This window comes from Poecilia reticulata, linkage group LG2 (genome assembly GCF_000633615.1).
Source record: "Poecilia reticulata strain Guanapo linkage group LG2, Guppy_female_1.0+MT, whole genome shotgun sequence".
In the NCBI taxonomy this organism is placed as follows: domain Eukaryota; kingdom Metazoa; phylum Chordata; class Actinopteri; order Cyprinodontiformes; family Poeciliidae; genus Poecilia; species Poecilia reticulata.
The window spans coordinates 40,378,549-40,401,290 of NC_024332.1; the positions used below are offsets into that span (position 1 = coordinate 40,378,549).

General features: G+C 39.5%; 1 protein-coding gene across 1 annotated transcript in view; it reads right to left on the reverse strand.

The window, feature by feature from the left end:
* Positions 1-22,742, reverse strand: part of LOC103461731 (histone deacetylase 4) — a 129,827-nt gene that overhangs the window by 54,569 nt on the left and 52,516 nt on the right. The window contains exons 3-8 of the mRNA XM_008404080.2: positions 11,393-11,593; positions 10,381-10,526; positions 9,785-9,935; positions 7,685-7,805; positions 4,481-4,510; positions 4,110-4,228 (exon numbers count right to left, since the gene is read on the reverse strand). Of these exons, the coding sequence (XP_008402302.1) occupies positions 4,110-4,228; positions 4,481-4,510; positions 7,685-7,805; positions 9,785-9,935; positions 10,381-10,526; positions 11,393-11,593 (768 nt within the window). The remainder of the gene's footprint in view (positions 1-4,109; positions 4,229-4,480; positions 4,511-7,684; positions 7,806-9,784; positions 9,936-10,380; positions 10,527-11,392; positions 11,594-22,742) is intronic.

The window sequence follows — 22,742 nt, forward strand, 5'->3', positions numbered from 1 at the left end:
TGGGTTTCAGGATTAAACATAAGTAAAAGTAATCATCAGTCCCAAGAGGAGACGGCTTACAGCTAACGACCCCCCCCCCCCTACTGGGGGGACATAAGGTCAAAATCAAACTCTAATAATACAAATAATGTCTTAATATATCATGTCCTAAATTAATTCAATCAACAGTGAAAACAGATGATTATTTAAAGAACTTTACAAAAGTATTTTATCTCTTAAACTTGTTTAGATTTATCTCAACCATGAATTTATGTTATCAATCTGGATTTTATGTGATGAACATGGTGCTTAATTGGGAAAAGAAAATGATCAACAGCTTAAAAAAAACAAAAAAAACTTTACAATTAAAAATGGAAAAAAGTGTGCCATGCATTTGTTGGGTCAATATGTAGTGAAGCCACATTTTGATGCAGACACAGATTTCACTACCAGCTTTGCGTATTTAGACACAGACATTGTTGCCCATTCTTCTTTCAAGTACATCTTAAGCTCAGTCAGACCAGATAGAGGATTTTCAAGTCTTAGATTCTCCAGCGGATTTAGATTTTRACATATGAATTTGTTTTCATCTAAGCTTCTATTTTTGCTCTGTCTTTATCTTTAGGGTCAAGTCTCAAACCTTTTGTCGTTTCTAACCGGTTTTCTTCCAGGATTGTCTTTTATTCAGCTCTACCCATCATCTATTTAAAAGTTGCAGAAGTCGGTACCGTCTCCTGTTGTCTGTCACATGAAGTCTCAATAAAATTCAAGTTCAGGCCTGTTTCGTCTTCCACTAAACTATTGTTCTTTTATTGTGACACCGTTGAGCCACTGACATTAGTCACTCGGCATCGATGAGACATCTGCAGGACAGTGATGAAAGACAGCCACAGTTCACATGTAGTTTTTGTGTTTACGCTCCACAGGACAGAACAATACTTCCTGGATTTTACGCTGAATCAAAGGTTCTCATTATTTTCCCATGTGTTTCTTTGTGTTACTGCAGCCTTAAGGGGAATTTGCAACAGAACACCATGAAGTTCACACCCACAGCCGGCAACAGATTTAGGTTACAGGGTTAAGACTTCCCCAAATCTAGCATTTGCAAGCATTATAAGATTTTCTTTTCAGCACTTCACTGTTGTAATAAATAGCACGTTGCTTCTTTTATGGAGCAAAAAGCTAAACATAATGGTTTCACATCCTCATCGCACAAAATTAGATCTTAATTTGGTATAAAGTGCCAAAACACAATAAATGCTATTTGTTGTTTTAGACCTGATTCCAGGGTTGTAAATCTTCCTCAACAGAACATAAATTTTAATTTGAACTTCCAGCATAAAAAACTGCATGTGGTTCCACTTTGAGACAAAGTTGTATGTGAAAAATTATTGCAGTGAATGCATCACATACCAAATGTTTTTAAAAATATATATATATATATTCATAGTCAAATCTTTCAGCAAAACAAAGTTCAATAAGTGTGACTCTCAACCACCCATTCACAGAAACAAGCAATTTGGAGTTTGGCCACTAAGTTGGATTTCACTGTATTTGTTCAAAGCCACAAAAACATATGGAGGGAGGGTGTGTAAACTGAACTCCAAACCCTGTTATTAGAAGACAACTTGTTCTTTCCCCTGAGGCACAGCCACCCATGTAAAGCTTTACATGTGTGAATCAGCTTGGTCCAGTCAGACACTCATAAACAAAGATACCGACACCTAAAGACTGGGCCGCAGCACCATACGGATTCTTTACTTATTTAGTCATTCCGTTGTGGATTTGCTGCTACAAACGTTGGGTTCAATGTCCTTTTCCAAACCCAGTTTAGTCTGAGCTTCCACTGTCAAACACATGGCCTCACGTTTGACCATAGATTATTTTGCTCTATAGAGCTCAGAGTCCATTCAATAACAGCAAAATGCACTCATTCTGTGGCGCTAAAGAAGGCCCACATGATCACAACTCCACTACCGTGCTTAACACTTGGTTCAAGATGTTGGTGTTGACATGGTGTACTTCATTTTCTCTAAATGTATTGTGTCATCTATGCAATACTAACATTGGAAAAGACAGTTTTTTAATCAAGCTATTCACCTGGTGGATTACAGTTTCCAAGATGCTGAATATCAGATGGTCAGCTGAACGTACATGAGAGAGAGGAGAGTGAAGAAAGTGTTGATTTATCACCACTGATATCATAACCACTATATTTACCGGTAAGACTTCCTAATTTCATGCTGCATTATGGTCAAACATCTCAGTGTCCCAGAGCAGAGGTGGAATAATAACTGAAAAATGTGAAGCTACTCTGCTACTGAATCAACTGGTGAACATTAAAGTCTTCAATGATCTTAGTGCTCATTTTATAAGTGTGGAATGATAATGTCTGTGTGTAATAATGTAATGTATGAGCAGCAGAGGGAAGGTCAGCATGACAAGCATGCCTCTGTAATGAAGGCCTTGCTGACTTCCTGTCACAGCATTCAAAGTGGTCCTCTGTGCACCGAGCGCCGTTATGACAAAGCCCTGCTGTAATAAACCGTACGCATCATCTTACTGCACAGACGCAGAGCATTCACTGCGCATTTAGAGTTTGCATAGATAAAAGACCAACTTTAGGGGGACAAGCGTCACGAATGACGCGGTGAGTGCACTGATGTGTCGAGTGCTGTCACTCACTTCCTCTTCAACATGATTCATATCTCTGAAGGCCGGCCTAATACGATCACAGTCTGCTAACTATTTACACAGTAGTTCCTCAACAGCTGGCTGTAAACTGACGCACAGATCAGCAGCAAACGTCTTCCAAAAGCACTTGTACGTATCAGACTTCCTTCTTCGTCCAGGAAGAATGATACCATGTGTGTTATGAACAAATCTCAGAGGAAAAATTCCTGAAAGTCCAAACTCTGAGTTTTCTCTCTGCAGATCTCAGCAGGTGGGCCTCAGCGCGGCGTGCACAGGGTTTGGCTTCCAGTGGTGAAAACAGACAGCTGTACAGCCGAAGCAGCTGCTAACGCTAACTGAGTCATCGCAGCTTGGCCGGCCTTGGCGCGAGCAGATGGACCGAGCCGATGAGTCCAGAAAGCAAGAATGATCGTTTTCTCACGCCTGTTAGGGCACCAGGGCGATCAGGAACCATTTTGTTTAACAGAACAGTGATGATGAATACGTGTTACCTCATAAAAGTTTTCATACGCCTTGAAATGTTTAAAATTTTGTTAGACTGCAACCACAAATTTAAACAATATTGACATTTTATTCCAAGCTTACACTATAAACATCTATAAAATCCAGTGAAATCAACTACCTTCAGCAGACACTTAATCAGTGAAGGACAAGTAGAGTGTGGTATAAATGGGGTGGAGGTTCACCTTCCAGCAGGACAATGTCCCCAAACATACAGCCACAGGGCCATGTTTAAAACATAATGTGTTGGACGGCCCAGTCAAAGTCCAGACCTAAATACAATCTGTGGTAACTGATGTTCGCAGACATTCTCTATCCAATCTGACTGAACTTGAAAATTTTTGCAAAGAAGAATGGGCACAAATATCTCCATGTCTAGATGTACAAAGCTGGTAGATTGAAACCCAAGAGGACTTGAGGCTTCAACTGCAGCAAAAAGAAGTTGAACATAAATACATGGCATACTTTATTCAGTGATTTATTTGAAAAACAAAAAAAAGGAAAACAATGCATAATTTTTATTGCACTACACAATTCTTAACTTATTGGGCTGTCACATCAGTTTGCAGTTCTAACCTGACAAGGAGTGGAAAAGTTAAAGAAACATGTATTTTATCATCAAAAATATCTGTAGCTAATAAGGTTCGTGGGTGGTGGATGAAAGCATTTATTTTTGCATCGGTTCTTCTAAAACACTTTCAGTGGTGTCAAAGTTTCTACTTTTCCAATCCAGATGGGTGCTGTTATCTTCCCTCAGCCTTCATTTACATTAAAATGGTTCAAAAGAGGCCATTAAATACATTTTTCATATCTCAAGTTAAGAACATTTCAGCCGGCCTCATTAATCCTCCTGCGTCTGACTCCCAAATTCAGGCTTTTGGTCCTCGAAAGCCAATTTTCTTGTTGTATGAGTAAAAAATGTCTCATTTCTTTACCTGTTTTCCTCAGAGGAAAGTCGTCCTTTGAGTCGAACGCTCCCAGCACTGGATGCGTGTACGCCGACAACGCCGCTTGAGGGGGTGAGCTCTGGTCCAAAGAGCTATGCTGAGTTTTCCTGCAACAAATACAAATAAAAAAAGTCTTATAACCCACAGCATATTATGCAATATCGCTACTTTTTTTTAGAACTACAATAACCATTGCACCTAGTTCATGCACACACGCCTACACACTTAAGGAAGTGAAAAAGACAGCTTCTATCTTCTTTTTCAAGGTCAGGATTTTTAAAGACACAGGAGACTGTGAGCAGCTAAGGGAGGTGGAAAAGAAAAAGAGACTATGAAGAAAGAAAGAGGGACTAATTCACCTTAAGTGAAGCTTCGGTTTCCTGACTCGGCTGTATGAGACAGATGGAGGACGAGAAATGAAGAGAGGACATACCAGAAAGTGAGGAGAGTCACAACAGGGTGAAAAACAGAGAACTCTATTAAACTAATGATGCAAAACCACTCAAATCTCCTGCACAGGCAAAATCTTTGACTTATTAAAGCGTCTTTAAAGTGCAAAAGAGACACCACTGTTGTTTTTTTTTTAACTGCCCACTTCAAACATTCACCTCAGACAGAGCCGGCTGTCAATCACCGCCAACCGGCACACAGAAAAAGCCTAGACATTTCAGCATTTTCTCTGTCGTTTAAACTCGGAGACTAACGATGATGTTGGCAATTTGATGTACACACAAAAGCGCGGCGCTGACAGGCGCCTACACTACGGGGGTTTGGAACACCACACTGATAACTGTGTTCCAAAAGCCATGAAGATGAGAGACTTTTACCTCTGCCATCGACAGATTTTACGTTTGATATTTCTCCCCAATGAGGGATTTTTTTTCACACTCAAATGAGACAGATGATGACTCAGACTGAATTTTTTGATGAAAGGAAGGTGCATGATTTGACAGATTTTTGAAGGCTTTGAAGTTTCAGATAAATGTAGTTTGCTATAAAATGATTCTTTATGCTCTAGTTTTAACAGCTGAACCACAAACCTCTATGGGTGGATCACACATGAGAATAAGCCAGTAGATTTTACCTTTATTAGTATTTTATTAATGCTAAAGCTAAAATTTTGACACATTTTGCTTGTTTTGCTCCATAATGCACCATGGCAACAAAGAGTTTCCATCACAGCTGCTTCATACATACTGTCTTTTATGTTGACCTCTGTGCTATAAAAGAAACAGTGCTCTTCTATTTCTGTAGAAAACAAACAGAAAGGTGGAATTTGAGTGATAAAATGTGATCCACTGTGAAACACGGTGGTGGTAGTATCTTTCTACAGAACTAAATTCATCTTAGAATCTTTGGTAAAGGTTGAAAATTCATGTTCCTAGACACTCTCCAGCCATCCTGACTGAGGTTTGAGTTACTTTACAGAGAAAAATGGGCAAAACTTTCAGTGTTTTTAGTCGAGCTTTTGATAGAGATGAACCCCAAAAGACTTGCCTCGGTAGTTGCAGCAAAAGGCTATTCTACAAAGTACTGACTCGTGGATTAGAGGATAATTTTAACTAAAAAAAATAGATCTATAGAAGCAATGTAGCATTTTTCGTCCCCTACTTTGTGCTGATCTGCTTTATAATGTCCCGTCATAGAAGTTGTTCTCTGTAACCAGACAACATGTTGCTCGCCAGCTGGCTGGATTTCCAAAGCAAGCTAATTTTTTCAGGTAAAGATTCTGTTAGGCTTTTGGAAAAGCAGCTCTGGTCGATTGTCGAACCTTGAAAAGGCTTGGTGCCTCAGGATATACTGCAGCGGCTGCTGCAGGATTTGGGGTACTTGGCTTGCTATTAAGGGCTGTTTCTCCAACGCCTGACATAAACTCACGGACTCTGCCAAGACTCCCTCTGTGTCCCGATCCAGTCTGCAGTGATAGACAGGACCTCATGGTGTGGTCGTGGTTTGGGACTCATATTTGTTTTTCACACATGACATGGTTCTGCTTGGTTCTTAAATTCGTCAATCAGAAGCTGTGATTAGCTTTACTCTAAAGTTGCTAGGTTCAAACTTAGCAATATGGAGAGTAGCTCTGTCATCCAGGATCAGAGTAAAACTCCAACATATCTACAGGCGAGAACTGAGGCACTTTGAGTGTCTGATCAGGATGATCCCTGTTGTTACTAAGTGGACAGACAAAGTTTGATGGATGGGTGGATTTAGACAGCAAAATATAGACCAAAAGTATATTTATCACCAAGAGTTGCCAAGGTGACATAAATTAAAATCAACAAAAATGCCTGTAAGTAAAACGTAGCAGGTGAATCTGTGTAGCTAAGGTTGCAAAACAAATAAAGCACTTCCTCTTGACTTTCTCTGCTAATATATGTTGCCGAGTCAGATTTCCCCTGCAGAAATGCCTGCTGTCTAAAAGCAGAACTGCAGGTATGATGAGGATCCTGTCAAGTATCTCAATCTGCATTATATTGCAATTATAATGGGGATACTGATGTTCGTTTTTTACAAAAATACTTAAAATAATGTCAAATACCAAGCAGACTTACAAAACACTAAATAGATTAGTCCAAATAAACTTTGATTCCTTTTATATCCAACTCTTGGATGTTCTTACATTAACCKTATGATTATCTGATTTTCAGATAAAATAACTTATTTATTTTGGAAAAGATAATAATCCAAATCCAAAACAGAGACCAGAAAGAAAAAAGTTAAACAAATTTTATGACACCCTTAAACAAATGTCCTTTTTGCATCATCAAAATCTAGCAACAACAACTATCACGTTCACTAGTCTGCACAGTGACAATCTGTTGCTTCTGCTGTTTAGATGGAAGCATTCATGTAAAAACAGCAACAAACTAAGTAACCATCTCATAGCAAACTGTAAAGACTTACGCTACTATTATGTAACATTCACTGGTAAGTTTAAAAGGATTCAGTTAAGAGCTGACTTTATTTGAAAAGCCTTTCTGTCCACAACAGGTATGGAAAATCAAATTTACAATTCCAGAACCACAAAAAATGTCAATCTGCCCCCATCCCAACCTATTGCTGCAACATAATTTGGCTTGTTGGAAAAGGTTACAAACCTTTTTGGTCTTGAAAAACCAGTAATAGAATAAAAACTGAAGATATTGTCACCAATCACTCATATTAGGGAAACAAACTGACAAATAATGAGGGGTCTGTTTGTTAAGTTGCTGACTGCTAACTGGCTACTGGAGCAGATAGCCTGACTAACTAACCCGCTGATATCAGCTTGTTATAATTGAGAAACTTTATTAAGAGCAGAACTGCAAAAATGTTTATTATATGTTTCTAGTTTAGTCACTTCTGCATGAAGTATAAATACTGTTGCTGCTACTATATCTGAAGTAATCTAGATTTCATAATTGATGCTTTATTATTTCAAATTTAAGTGATTAGATCATTTTGGTTCTAAATGTTTGTGTTACTATCCTATTTTTGCTGTGCCATACCTTGTTCAGACAAAACAAGTGATCAAAGCAAATCTGAAAAAATTCCCTTCTAGAGAAGCGGCCAGTCACACTTACCCATACCAGTAGCGAGGGTCACTGGGCAGACAGTGGTTTAGGTTTCGCTGAGCCAGGGCTTTCTTCTTGTTCAGGACAAACTCCTGAAGTCGCATCTTTACCTCGGTGCTGGCCACAGCACCTGGACAGAGATAATCACCGAAAGAAAAGCACATGAGTCCTGACGGTGCAAGTGACCGTCTGGGTTAAGTACCCAAAATATGAGTCCAAAACCACCAGGATTTCAGCGATTGAATCAATGTCGGGAGCAGGGGGGTTTACTGCCCCTGAATCTTACCTCTGCCACAGTGTTTGACACAAACACGAAGGTTTGAACAGCTCCCATTCATACTACACACAAATCAGGGGCTGCGTTTCCATCTTGTGCTCTCCTCAGTTTCCACTCTTATTTCACAGCTTTACAAACAAATTATCCAGGAAGTGAGAGACGGGGAGGAAAAGCTGAGAAACAGGCAGAGGAAATCTCAGCAAGAGCAGGAAAAGCTGGAAAAAGGGCTGCTTTTATGGGAAAATGACAGTGGGAGTGACGAGAGGTGATGTGTCAGGCTTGAGAGAGGAAGTGGTAAATTCAGCATGTGAAAGTGACAAGGGCTAATATATGTTCTCTAAATCACGCTGCAGCTGTAAGTGCTGACATCCCAATACGAACGCCTCCCCACTGAAGCAAATTGGCTTTTATGAGGCTGCCTTCCATGCAATTTAGTGCAGTACTTAACAAAGCTTCTCCTGTTTACAACCCAAAGCTCTTTCCATAGACGTCAAACAGTACGTTCTCTCTGCCTAGAGCAGAATCGAGACTTTACTGGCAAAATCCATAACTACAGTGTACTCAAAATATTGAATGACACGTCTTTCCAACGGGAAACAAAAGCAACGGTGCCATTACATGTCAATTCCAGATCACATTTAACCTGTAAATCCAAGTACAGTGAGGGAACTCTGCAGTCAGATCAGCATGACTCATACAAAAACTGTTACTTTCATTTTATAGATTGACAAAGTTGGCTGAGGAATTCTGGGACTTATTAAGCAATGGATTTCACACAATTTGAAACAGGAAAGAAAAGTAGCAAGTAGCACATAGACTTTGTTTGTTGTGGATTTCATCACATTTTTAAAATTCTGCTTTGGTTCCACTTTCTTCCACAAAGTAAGAAGGAAAAAGCTTGTTAAGATCACCGTTTATCTTCTTTTTTTTCTAAAGAGCTAGTCACATTTATATAAAAGAGTAACTTTTCATCATTCAAACAATTCCTTCCAGGAATCTGCAGCAACTTAGGGAGATGAAACAGTGATAACAATGAAAAGGTCTGAGCCACTCCAAGTGACCCGATCTAAGAAACTGTGACTCCTACAAAAAGTGAAAACTTACAAGAAAAGATTTATATTTATATAAGAAAGAAAAAATTTTCACATGAAATGTTGTTCTTGAGTTCTTGAATCTAGTTTGATGAGTTCTGAGCTTGACTTGTGAAAGACGAGTCTTTTATTGATCTCTCTGACTGCCATCTACAGCAGAAGTATGATACTGACTACTCACAATTTCTCTTCATAAACCCACTGACAAAATAAAAACGCCATCTCTTTAAGGTACACCTGCGCTGAGTGGAAAGCATGCACCTACAACTGTTTCCACTGAAAGCATAAATGCAATAAGATTTCAGTCAGATGACTAAGTCTTCCCGTATTTTCTGTGTGTGTATATATATATATATATGTTTGGCCAATTAATTCATTAATTGGCAAAACATTAACATCCTGACTGTTTGGCAGATGTAACTGAAGTGAATTTGAACTCCTGTCCTGATTTTGAACATGTAAACCAAGGACGTGTTTGCCTCAGTGTCTGGCTCCTCTAACCTTGCCTTGGTTAGAGGATCCCGATCCTCCCTGTGGTGAATGTGTGAGGTCAGACTGTTCTGACTGCTGTGCCATGGCTGCAGGTGTTGGGACAGAGGGGCTGGAGGAGCCGAGCTGTCTGACACCTGTTGTGATCATTGGCCACAGTATTTCAGCACAGATGTTATCAGGAGGGCAGAGTACATTAAATCCTATCCTTCCACGCTTAAAAATGCTGTTTTAATTGAATTCTTCACTTACTTTCTTGTCCCCTTTCCTTGTTTTTCAGCTGCTGGAGTTTCTGTTCCCGCTGCTGCTTCTCCAGCTGTTGCTCATGACGCTGCTGCTCCATCTTCCTGTGATGCTCCAGCAGCTCTTGTTGATGCTTGAGGGCCAACAGGTCCTGTTGATGCTGGAGGGAAGAGGCGCAAATGGGTTACAGAAGGAGGAAAAAAACAAGATAAAGGAGTTATAGGACGTTGAAAGCAAATAACTGGCACAGATTTCAGCTGAAACAACTGAGATGAAGCAAAGTGTGGGTGCAGTAATGAAAGCAGTAAATTCAAGGGACTCAAAAGACACATTGTAGTTATTTTCAGCCTAAACCGATCAGATCTTCTGGCTCCACAGCTGTCTGGTCGCAGTAAACCCAATGGGAGTTTTTCTTTTATAAAATTTGCACAGAGCGAGTTTATGGGGCCAATGTTCTTCTGCTGCCAACAGATCAAATTACACCAGTGTACCCTCTAAATCGTACACATACATTTGTTTTCTTTTGCCCTTCACAAGGTGCTGACTACATTGGAGGAACAGATCCCACCTCACTCTCTGTCGGCGGCTCACACACATCCTCTTACCTTAATATGCTCCTGGAGTTGGGCCTCATGTTGTCGCGACAGTTGCTCATGTTGCCTATGAAACTCAGCAATCAGTAGCTGCCTCTGGAGCTCCTGCTTGTGTTTCAGAGCCACCAGTTCATGTTGCAGGTGCTGATCCTGACGGCCTGCGGGTTACGGCAAGGTTATTTGTAAGGCACGTTTCGGCAACAAGGCAGTTCAGGGTGTATAAAACATTAAAAAAAAACATCATAAAAAGCTGAACGCTGCTTCTCCATCTTTTGTTCTGGTTCTGGGGATGCAGAGCAGAACCAGCACCAGAAGACCTAAGAGGTCTGGAAGGTTGATACAACAACAGCAGAGCTTTAATGTATTGTGGTGCTAAGCTGTTTAGTGATTTGTAAACTAACAAAAGTATTTTATAGTCTATTCTCTGAGCTACAGGGAACCAGTGTAGAGACTTTAGAACCAGGTTGATGTGCTCTGACTTCCTGGTTTTAGTGAGAAGAGGAGAAGCAGCGATCTGGATCAGCTGCAGCTGGAGGATTTTTAGTCAGACCTGTGAAGACGCTGTTGCAGTAATCAATGCGAATGAAGATAAACATATGGATGAGTTTCTCTAGATCTTGCTGGAACATTAGAAATGTTCTTCTAGTGATAGAAGGCTGACTTTGTAATTGTCTTTATGCATCTTTGAAGGCTATCCCAAGGTTTCAGGCTCTGTCACTACTTTCTAGCTGTAATAAATGAAGCTGTGTGTTGACTCTAAATCGTTCCTTTTTAAGTCCAAAGATAATAACTTCAGTTTTGTTTCTGTTCAGTTGGAGAAAGATATGGCACACCAAGCATTTATTTGTTCAGAGTTTCCTGATCACATTGTAATTTAGACTTGTGTATAATCAGTGTAGTTATGGTAACTAATCTTATTTCTTGTTATAACCTAAGCTAGTGGGAGCTTGTAGTACAAGCATTGAATAGCGCATCACTCTGAGAGCGGAGGTAAGGTTGCAGCTAGGAGACCTCCAGGACTTACCGGCGACCGGCCCATTGCCCAGCTCGGACGATGCAGGACAGGCTGTGGAGGGGTTTGGCGTGGGATGGGGTTGGGACACCAGGCCGAAGGGAGGCTGCTGGTGGTGGTGGTGAGGGTGGTCCACAATGCGGAGGTCCATGGGAAGGATGGCAGAGGCGGCAGAGGGAACCTGCGAGGGGAGCGCCGCTGTGCTCACATCCACTAAACAAACAACAGAAACGTTGGAAGATTAAACACCTGACATCTGAACCAAATCCGACAAACAAACTGAAAAAGCAGCTTTGGCTGCAGCACTTAGTATTAGACTTTGCAGTGGAGTGGTCGATTGGAGCGTTGGCCCACTTGGGATTTATATCTGTGTCATATTTGTACACTGAAGATAAGAGCATTAGCTTAACACCAAAACATCAAATGTGTGTGTGATTTTGACAGAAATCATAAGGAACAAAAATATTCCACAGCTTTAGAGCTGCAGTAGAAATTTGATGACATTCATGCAGGCTTAGTCTTCGTAATTTGACACTTATGACGTGTGACATGATTGTAAATGCAAAGTGATTCCTCTTTAGGCTGCTTAACAGCTCTGAGAGGATATACATGGATGCAAGTTAGATGCCCTTATTGCACATAAAATATGATGCCTTTTAAGGGTTGCAGCATTCAAAGCAAAAAGAACACATGTAAAATTAACTCTTGAAGCTTAAAATATAACAATTAATATATCTCAGCACAACTGATATGATCCTATCCTTAGAATAAAGGATCTATGAGGCAAAACATAAATAAGTCAGAAGTCAAATCACATTCGTAATGTGATCATATGTGAAAAAAAAACTGAAATGCATTTGAAGAAACAAAAAGCGAACAGTAAAAGACAAAGCAAAAGATCAAACATACAGAAGAATCTCCCACAATGTGTTATCTTTGACAACTTTTATGTCAATTAAAAATAACAGAAAGTAAATATTGATTAGAATTACTTGAAGATACAAAAAACTGGAAGACATTTATAGTTTTCAAAACTCAATGGATGTATAAGAAACACTGGGAAAATAAAAAAATATTTAAAAACTCAATAAGGACAGGGAACACAGGAGGGCAAGCCATCACACAACTACTAATTTACTAAATTGGGGAGAACTATGGCAATGACAACCTTGAGCTGTGTTTTAGAAACATTCACAGATGAAACCTTTTTGAAAAAGACAAATACTGAATGCGGGGGGCAAAACTGGGGATATAATTTTCCTCCAAATATTTGTGTTTTGTCATACATAATATGGCTCCAGAAAACTCAAATGACAGAAAGAAAGACAGTGACACTGAGGGCTGGAAGACAATAAACTGAGACATGTTTAAGAATAAGTCAGCTGCATTATATAAATCTTTTTGTGTGTTAAGAATCAAAAACTAAAAGGTACAAAAAGAAATCACAAAGTCAGACGCAGAATGAAGATTTAGAATAGTTAAAGAGTTTATGTTCTGTCCCCTCTTGGTCTTTCAATCTGCAACATTTAATCTGCTTTATAGGCATAATCCATACAACAGGGATGGAAGGAGCAAACAGCTAGAGGACTGATGCAATCAGATTATTTCACTCCAACAAGTAAAACAGCAGCTTAAAGTCCTGCAGAACCACACACAGTAGTGAAACATGAAAAACACTAATTCTATGCCAGGTTTAAACCCTCTGTATGCCGTCTTAACACATGCACTAGCAACTTCCTTTACCATAATTGTAAATTAGTTTTATTAGTAAAAGTGCATATATAGAGGAGTTTTACACAAACATGACAGCCAAAACCGAAGTTAGGAGTGCAAGTTGAGAGTAATCTTTAATTTCACAAACTCAAAGTCTTGTCTTGCCGTCAGTGTTTCCTGATCAATATCTGCTCCATACAGAACCACCTTCCACCGTGCCAAGCCCTCTGCCAGGGATCGATACGCCGAAGCCAATGCAAAGCATCCTGAGCCTATCATGCACGTCCTGCTGTCCCCAGTGACCAATGAGGTGGCAAACTGAGGGGCAGCCAACTTGCTGAGGTAGCCAATGACATCTTTGGTACCGGGCAGGTTTTTAGTAGTGAAGGGAAACTTGACACCACCCAACGGGACGGCAGGGAGAGAAGAAAGGGTGTGGCCAGGCCAGACATGCTGGTGCTTTGCTGATGCATATTGCTGTGCTTGTTCGGACCCGTCTCAGAGCTGGACATTAGAGGGTTTGTTTTTTAGTTAGGAAAGTTTGGAGGACACTTCTGTAGACTTCACAGCCTTCCAAAAAAASCTCAACTGACAGCAAGACATGAACTTTTCAGTCATTCCTTTATAACCACTTCATACTGTTCATCTACATATGTCAGGCAACTGTTCACTTAGATAGCTAATGGATATTAAACATCAATATCAAACAAATAAAACCTTGTTTGCCCATAGGCTGAGTGCCAATCTGTGCATGATGGTCATTGTTATGGTCCATATTGTCCACCATAACAACAGCCCAATCAGTGGCAGCTTTGCAGATGTAGAGTTCATTTGCAGTACAGTTGCTAAAGCGATGAACATCTGCTGCTCTCACTGCAGCTGGAAGGGACTCCAGTGGAAAGACTGTTACACCTGTGAGTGCTTGGGGTGGGGCGAATTGCTCGGAACAGCATCATGTTTTCACATCTGACTGATGATAGCCACAGAAAAAGTGGATAAACGTGCTTTAGACAAAAGCAAAAAAAAAAAAAACTGCTGCTAGACGAGTCGGAAAGCTCGATAAATATAGCAACAGAGTCTGAGCCAAGGCCAGCTCGATGACAAGTCTTTATCAGCTTTGTCAATACAACAGAGCCACTGCAGAAACTACTTCCTGCTTTACTACAAAATAAAAGTTTTGATAAGAGACAACTTCATGTCTGGGCCTGAAATTTGCCAAGATTTACTTCATTCACTACATAAAGTCACATGTTGACAGCAACTGGACACCATTTCACAAAAGACAAAAATTTGACCAACATGGTTTCAACTTTGTGGGATGTTTACACACACTTGTTGGAGGTGCATATCTATTATACCATTCATCACATCAGAATGATGGATTCATCCAGATTTTTGGAAAATGATGTTACTTTATGTAATTATTTTTACCAGCTTCTTTGCGAAACCTGCTTTTTAACCATTGATGGAATTTAAATAAGTTATTGGAGTTGTGAATGGCTAAAAGTCACGCATACAGACACATACAGCACCTTCTTTTCTGATGTTAGCAATTTAAATCAACTCAAACTGAAACTATTCACATCAGTGGGAAAAAAAAAACATTGTTAAAGTCCACACCTTAACAGCAGGTAGTTGCTTCGTTTGGTGCCGTTTTGTTCGGTTGGGGAAAGTTTGTGTTGCATGCTGGGTGTTTCAATCAGCACAATCAGCTGCAAATTTCTGTTGTGCAATTCCTTTCGCACAAGAAGCAACATTCAGGCGTTGCATCAGCATCAGCTGTGCGGAACCATTAAAGTTGCGTCATTCCTGTGTTACCAGTTCTCACAGATCTCATGATCTGCTGATGTGTGAATCCAGGTGATGAGRCAGATTGATAATAATGATGACAGGTTTTCACCACAGATAAAGGACACTATTACCAGTAATAACTTCAGAGAATCTAACTTCAGAAAATCAGAGCTAACACATTAAGGGGGTTAGAAGGTCACGCTCACAGTGGAGTCCAGGAATACAATAAAGAAAAATGATCGTAAGATACGATTTGGGGTATTTTTAAGGCTATTTTTAACGGATCTCAAGTATGTTGGAGCGACTAAATGCGGATGTATTCTGCATGGAAAATACCTATTGTAATCTTCCATTCACCCACTCAGTCTCACTGCCATGCTCTAATCAAAACATGAATTGTATCTTGAAAGTTCAGTGACAGAGTTATACCGCATTGACAACAAGGGCTAGAGCTTATGAAAAATGCAAACTTAACTTCCTGTCAAAAGAGACAACAAAAAATATTTCCTTATGGCTGACTGGAATTTACATGCAACTGTTTACCAGCTGACTGTAAATGACATTCATCCTTTCCGCCATCCTATTTTTGGTTGTTTCCTGTACTTTAGTAAATTACAATATTTACTTTGCACAGTAATCTGCACTGCAGCWTTTACAGTTATGAAACATTTGCACACCAAAAATAGACTGTAATTTCTAATAAATGACTCACCAAACACATTTACATATGTTTCCATAACTATTAACCATTCTTTGCAAGTTTTTTTTCTAAGTTGTCAAATAACAAATAAACAAATAAATGTCACAAACCGTAAGAAATTAAGAAAATATGTAGAGGTTCCTTGATAGAGGCAGTATGTTTGAATTCAKTTCAAAATGAAGGGATTACACAGGATTTTATTTGAAACCATATGACCATAGCTTTAATGCAGCTTTATAAATACAAAATGTCAAAGAAAATGCTTTTTGCTGATGAGTTTACAAACACATTTGACAATTYGATGCATTTTATAAACAGGTGGAAAAAAATAGACAAGATTTTTTAGTATTTTTCAGTTCAGAAAACTAATGATGTTATGGCTGAAGAAAATTGCAATAACGATGAAGACAATTATTAACCCATATTTTCTTCTCAGTTTGTGATATTTTCTATTAAACATTGTCTCTAAATTAAGATTGCTTTTCAAATCAAGGATTCAGAATAGCTTCTTTTAAACATCACTAGTGACTAACAAAGCTGTGGTCAGCGAGTATCTACAAGGCTAAACCAAAGCGAAGAAAGCAACACAGGAAGCATCAGAGATSGAGAAAAAAGGTTAAGACGGAGTAATCACAGCTCCAGCAACTCAGAGGCCAACCACAACAGCTCAGAAATGAAGATCAAGAGATAATGCTGTCTACAGAGACGTAATCCAAGAACTCACTCTCTCTAAAAAAAGAAGAAACTTACGAAATGCAGAGCGCCAAACCTGTAGTTCAACATCAGCTACTAACCCTGATTTAATTGTGTTTACATATAGTTGCACAACTGTTGAACTGTTTGTTTTACAAATCTGGACATGCTATGTTTCAGCAACACACAGGAAGCATCTGCATCATTTGYGCGTAATGTTAAAAAAGGCAGCAGCTCTTGGAACACAACCTGAAGGAGCCATTTACAGTAAACACAGCGAAGGCAGCAGACATGCAGGGTGACCAGCACCTGGGAGCGAATTAGCCCAGTTTACAAACCCTCAGTGAAAGTGACATGAGGTTAATGTTGCTGTGCCAACACGAGGACAGGAGGTCGCACAAGATGACTCACAGTGACGGCGCACAGCTTAAACGCTGCTGCTGCAGGAAAAGCTCAGAACTGCAGATTAACACCTGATGCTCTCAGGTCTGATGTTTCACTCAGATGTGCAAATTAGAGGAGTAAGTATATATATATTAGAGTATTGTGGAAAAGTCAGTTCCTGTCCGTTGATGAGTAAAAACTACATGCAAACTTCAATAAAAAATATTTTGAACTGAAAAAGTGRAACTTATGTTCATGACCAAGTGATTGATGATTTAAAGATTTGTGCCTGACAGGTAATGACAAATCCAACAAAATATGTAATTGCAACAATTACACCAATTACAATTATTTAGGGATGGCTCATAAAGAAATCCTGTTTGTGAAGATTTAATTTTCGGAAAATAAGATTATATTTTTTAACAAGTCACTTTTTGGGTTTCCACAGTGACATTAACTCCTCCAAGAACCACCGTATTGTTTGACAAGAATTATTTTTTTTTTTTTTACATCTTCTACTGATTTCGACTTTGAAGGCGGGTCAACTCACAGTGAGGGGAAAAATGATCCACATTTTATTTACTCTAAAGAAAGACGTCCTTTGCAATTACCCTATTGCACATATTGATATTTCAACAATGATTGCAGCTTGACATGTTGTGCAACTCTACATAAAACCTGTAAATAGGTGATTTTGATAGAGAAATGTCAGCCTGCTGAAACGTACATCGACGTACTTATGGTATATAAATGCAATTCAGTTAAGGCCCCTTTAACATGAATTGCTGCACCAACGCAGGTCGGYTCTAAAGTGATCATCCTGTGGTTCTCTGAGGCTGCTTCAGCTTCAGTGCACTGTAGGGTCTCTGTGAGCTTACAATAGAGAATCTCCAGCAAATTATTTAATAGCTTTTGCTTTAAAATCCTGTTAAGACTAAGGGTGGATTTGCACTGTTTGGTCCACTTTAATCAAACTAATTCATTTGCCTATAAACTCCGGTTTGCTTGTAGAGGTGTGAATGTGAAATTTAACCATGATACCAATCATAACAATGAACTCTGGTCCACTCAAACCTACATCTCGGTTTGGTCGGAGTGAACTCTGGCACAGTTTGAATGCATATGTGAACTGGAGACAACAAGAAGAGGACAACAGCGCAAGGCATTCTGGGTAAATACAACCAAAACAAGAAGGAAATGCCTCATGYTCTTTTATCAAAGAGAAATCCTACAACCGCTAAAATTTCATTCTACTCCATTTTCGTTTACATTTTGTGAAGAAGGAAGTTATGCTCATGTCTTCTTTTGAGGTTTTTGTGTAGTTTCCTTCAGSYGYAGTTTCCTCCTTTGGTGCAGCGCCACCAAAGGACARGARGAGGAGGAACAGTGTTTTCAATTATTTTGGTTCATTTGACACAGTGCAATGTGGAAATGTACCACACCAGCTGAAAATATAACAAATTTTGCAATTTTGGTCTCCAATAGAACACTTTTTCTATCCATTTAACTTTCCACAAATATGCTTCCATGAAGCAACTTGAAAAACTATACTATAACATTTTTGTAATAAATGTATTATATGTAATCATCAAAACTAACTTGAATAAACAGATGATCTGTGTGACTATCACGAAACTGTGTACAAGTTTCACTTTCTTGACTTAAATATCTTTGGTGACATACAAATGATTTTATATGCACCTCGAAGAATGTAAACAGCAGCTTCAGCATGTGTGTGAGCAGCTAACAGAGTATTTGAACTCTGGAGGATAAACAAAGAAATGAAGGAGGATGTGAGAGACAAGAAGCTGCTTCAAAAGGAAGCCAAAGTCAGGGAGAGTAAAACTACAAYAATCAAGAGAAATGTCAGGGCCCTTCTCATTAGTCTGTTCATCCATCAGTCCAGCTCTGACTCAGCCCATCCCACGTTCCCCTCAGCAGAAGACTATGGATCACACAGGCAGGGTTATTTATAGCACAGGATTCCCAGGGGGGAGATCCTCGCCCCTCTGGGTCTCCCTGCATTCACAGAAAAATCCCTGCATGTTTACACACCGCGCCTCGAAAACTGAGTCTGCACACTAAGTCGCAGCTATGTGTGCAAAAAACCTTGCAGGTCGAGAATTAAAAAGAAACAAAATGCTGACATAACGACCCCCCCCCATCATCTTACCCCCTACTCAAAAACACAAACCCCAGGTACTGAGGGAGGACGGAGGCAAACGCCATGGTGACTGGTGGGGTTGTAGCCAGCGGTTGGTTGRACAGCGAAGTAAGGGAGGGGCCTGAGGAAGACGGCTGACCAATGATGGTGGGGTGCTAGTTCAACTCCACAATCAGCCTGCATGTGCTGCATAAGCTCCTGAAGGCACCAAAAGCCTGGGACGGTACTTAGTGACGGTGAGTGTTATGGTGCGCTGCCGCCTCTTTGTTTTCTCCTCATCTGTTTTCACTTTTTCATGACGAAAGCGAGCCTGCACTCCCAAGGTCTKACTCAAGTGGATCAAACAGTCAGAAAGGTGTTTAAGACTGTTGTATTTGCAGCTGGGTAAACATTCACAATCATTATTTTAACAAACAAAACAAAAACACACACAAAAAAATGAGAACATTCAAGAAAAATGTGCAAAATAATCTCTGTTTCTGTGGACTTTTCTCCAATCTAAGGCACGCATCAGACAGGATGAACTTTTTGAACCGCTCATATGCATCTTAGCACACTGAGGAACAAACACAAACAGCCTCATGTGTTCACAGCAGACTGTATGGAGGGACAGGCRCAGCCATCTGCTCCATTCAGCTGAAGGCTGCTGAGCGTCCATACATCAGTACCATTCAATAAACACTGTCACCACGCAAAGCCGCACACCCACAAACTCTCTTCTCAACAGGACACACACACACACACACACACAGTCACACCTGCATTATAAACATAAACGCATTTCAGCATAAGAGTATAAACTATGAAAGGCTGCTGAGGAAAAAAAAACATTTGCACAGCATTTAATACAGGAACTCCTTGTAGAGAAGTCAAACTGCAGGAAAAAGCTCTCACCCATCAGTTGTGCCGTGCTGTCCGCTTGTTGCACGTTGGTGTGAGTGTGTGTTTGAAGGTCTGAGCAGGAGCTTTTTAAAAAGTGTTTTAGTTTGTTCTTTTTTTATCAGCTGAAAGAAATACAGAAAGCAGCGTGCCCCTCCACTTCAGACGCGAAGCAGGAAGAAATTTCTGACAGAGTCCGTCTCGTCTCTCTGCCTCCTCTCACTGAGCCYGTTTTGCTCCGCTCTCCAGCCGCCTCTCTCTCTATCTCTCTCTCTCCGTTGGTCTGGTCTCCTCCCATCCTCCCTCCCTCTCTCAGTGACATCACAGGGCAGTCTCAGGCATGTTAAGGATTTTACGAGCGTCACTAGCTCCCTACCTCCTAATTCACCGGCTGACAAAAAAAAAAAAAAAAAGAGGTAGCGTCAGCTTCTGGCCAAACAAACCCGGAGCTTTTGTACAGGGCCTCTTCATGTTTTGACTGAGCAGTTGCACTTGCTCGCATTTAATCTTCTACTTGTTGCACACACACACACACACACACACACACACACACACACACACACCTTCCTGGTTTTTGTCTGTTTTAAAAACCTCCTACACAACAGGAACTCTTCACACAGATAGCTGCTGTGAACTTGACTCGACAATAGATGCAGCTTGCAAGCGAAACATTTTGCAGCCACGGAAGATAAAAATCATCACGAACAGAGCTCCAGCTAATTCTTTTACAGATAAATAGGGGGTGAGACTTTATGCAACTTTCTTCTAATACAAACTGAGGGAAGTGCTACTCTGAATAATTCAATGAAGCAATTCTTAGAAAACAGGAACAGAAAGAAAACTCAGAGGATGAATCACAACAGTAACAGGACTGAAATATGTAAGCGTCTTAAAACACAGGAGAAGCCAGAGATATTATGTACATACAGATATAAATGTATGACAATTAATAATAGTTCAATGTACATTATCCAAAATCAGTCATTTCTAACTCACCAGAGGAATTAATCCAGTTTGTATTTAGAAAATAATTGATAATTATTATATGGAGAGGTTCCACTCTATTATATTTAAATTTGAACAAAATTTTTATTGAATATTTTTATTTTTATTTATAATTCCCATGTATTTTTTATAACTGTGCTTTTTTTTTCAAATTAAGTACATTTTTTTCATGATTGATATTTTAATGTWCCTTCATTTCCATCGGAACTGGGGGGAAAAAGTGATTAGGAAAAATAGCCTGCCTGCAGCGTGAGTGGCTGTTTACTCAGTGAGTGAAATAACTGTGGCAAAATTCACAGAACTTGACCGTCCATCATTCTGACAAGTGGTTGCTTTCTGATGGCTTTCTGTCATGCGAAAGTGAGAGGACGCATGTGAAATGCACATGTTCCTGCGGGCAGTGCTGACAGAGAGCTGCACAGTGGAAAATTGGGCAACAGAGAAAGTTTATGCAAATGTTTTCCAATAAAAAGGAGTGGCAGCTRATTATGGTTATTTTCATTCTCACGGTGAAGAAAAGAGGTGCGAAGGCAACTTTTCTCCTCCACTTTACAAGATGTGAATGTAAAACAACGCAAACAAAATAAAACTACCGAATTCAAGAGCTTTTCAGCTCCGAAGTACTAAAGAAGATAATCGGAAAGATGAGGACCSAGTTAGTCTGCCATGCATGAAAAACATGTTCATAAATAACATAAAATTAAATATAAAACTAAATCAATTGTAATTTATTGTGACTGATAAATAAGTCTCATGGCAGCCGATGCTCACTCCGGACAAAATGACATTGATCAAAATAMAAAAGTTTTYAAGTACCGCCATCAAAATATGTATTCATATTATGTAGGCATAACTGGAAATAATGTTACAATTTTTGAGTCATTAGTCTGGTAAAGCATCTTCAGARGGAGCTAAAAATTAGGGTGATGGCAGAGAGACCTTCCAACCTTAAAGACCTGAAACTTGTCACAAAACATAAATCATTACAATTCCAGAAAAAACGGGCAAATCAGCAATTATTAAATGGGACTAATTGCAGTGATCCAGGTAAAGATTTTTTTTATTACAGAAATTATAAAAATAATTTAAATATAAAAAATAGGGGGGGGAGTATCAATAATGAAATCAGTTCAAAGGATTGAAATCGGATAAAACTGAATTTCTAATAATACAACATATTAAAGTAAATCATAAAATCTGGAGGAAATAGTTTAAGCTTAAATTACAAATGAGATATGTTATTAAAAAGCAACAAATAGGATGATGTGGTGCAGAGGCAGAGCAACCTGCACATATATATGGAGACTCTTAGTCCTCAGTGAGATCAATTCCCGACCCCGATGCTTTGCTGCATGTCATCACCCTTTTCTCTCTGCCCATTTCCTGTCTAATCTACTGMAAATAAAGGCCACTAGTGCCAAAAAACACACAAAAACAACCAAAATTGACATATCTTCTATATTGCTTCATTTACTGTTGGGAGTTTCTCAAAGAATGAAAAAAACACTATCTGAATGTGACTATGGCAAAAACACTTTTAGCACAAGTGTTTAGCATGGTGATTGTTTAATATATTAACATAAATCTCAGGSAGTAATGGAGCTTTAATCCTGCAGCCAAGGTTGAAATGAGCAGTGAAAGAAATCAACAAGTGGAAAGAACAAATGGAAGACAGATMATTTTGGCCATATTCTGATGCTGCAGAAAGATTTGACTACAGCTTCAATGAGGCAGAACCAATGATTCAGGAGTTTTCAACAAAATCAACTAATGTTCTGAAAAGCAACCTATAGATATGATGATAAAGAGGCAAGTAATRAGGTTGCAACACCAATTTTTTCGTGTGTTTGTGTGCATTTCAGTGGGTAAATGCATGTTGGGTGGTCTGATAATGTGTATGTTTGCRGTAGCTATTTCTGAAGTATGGCGCAGAATCCAGGAAGCCTAGTTTTGTTTGATCTGACAACACACCCACACACCTGGCTGCGATAAAGGTCTGTGTTATCAGCTTGTTGTACGGCATTGACGTCAAA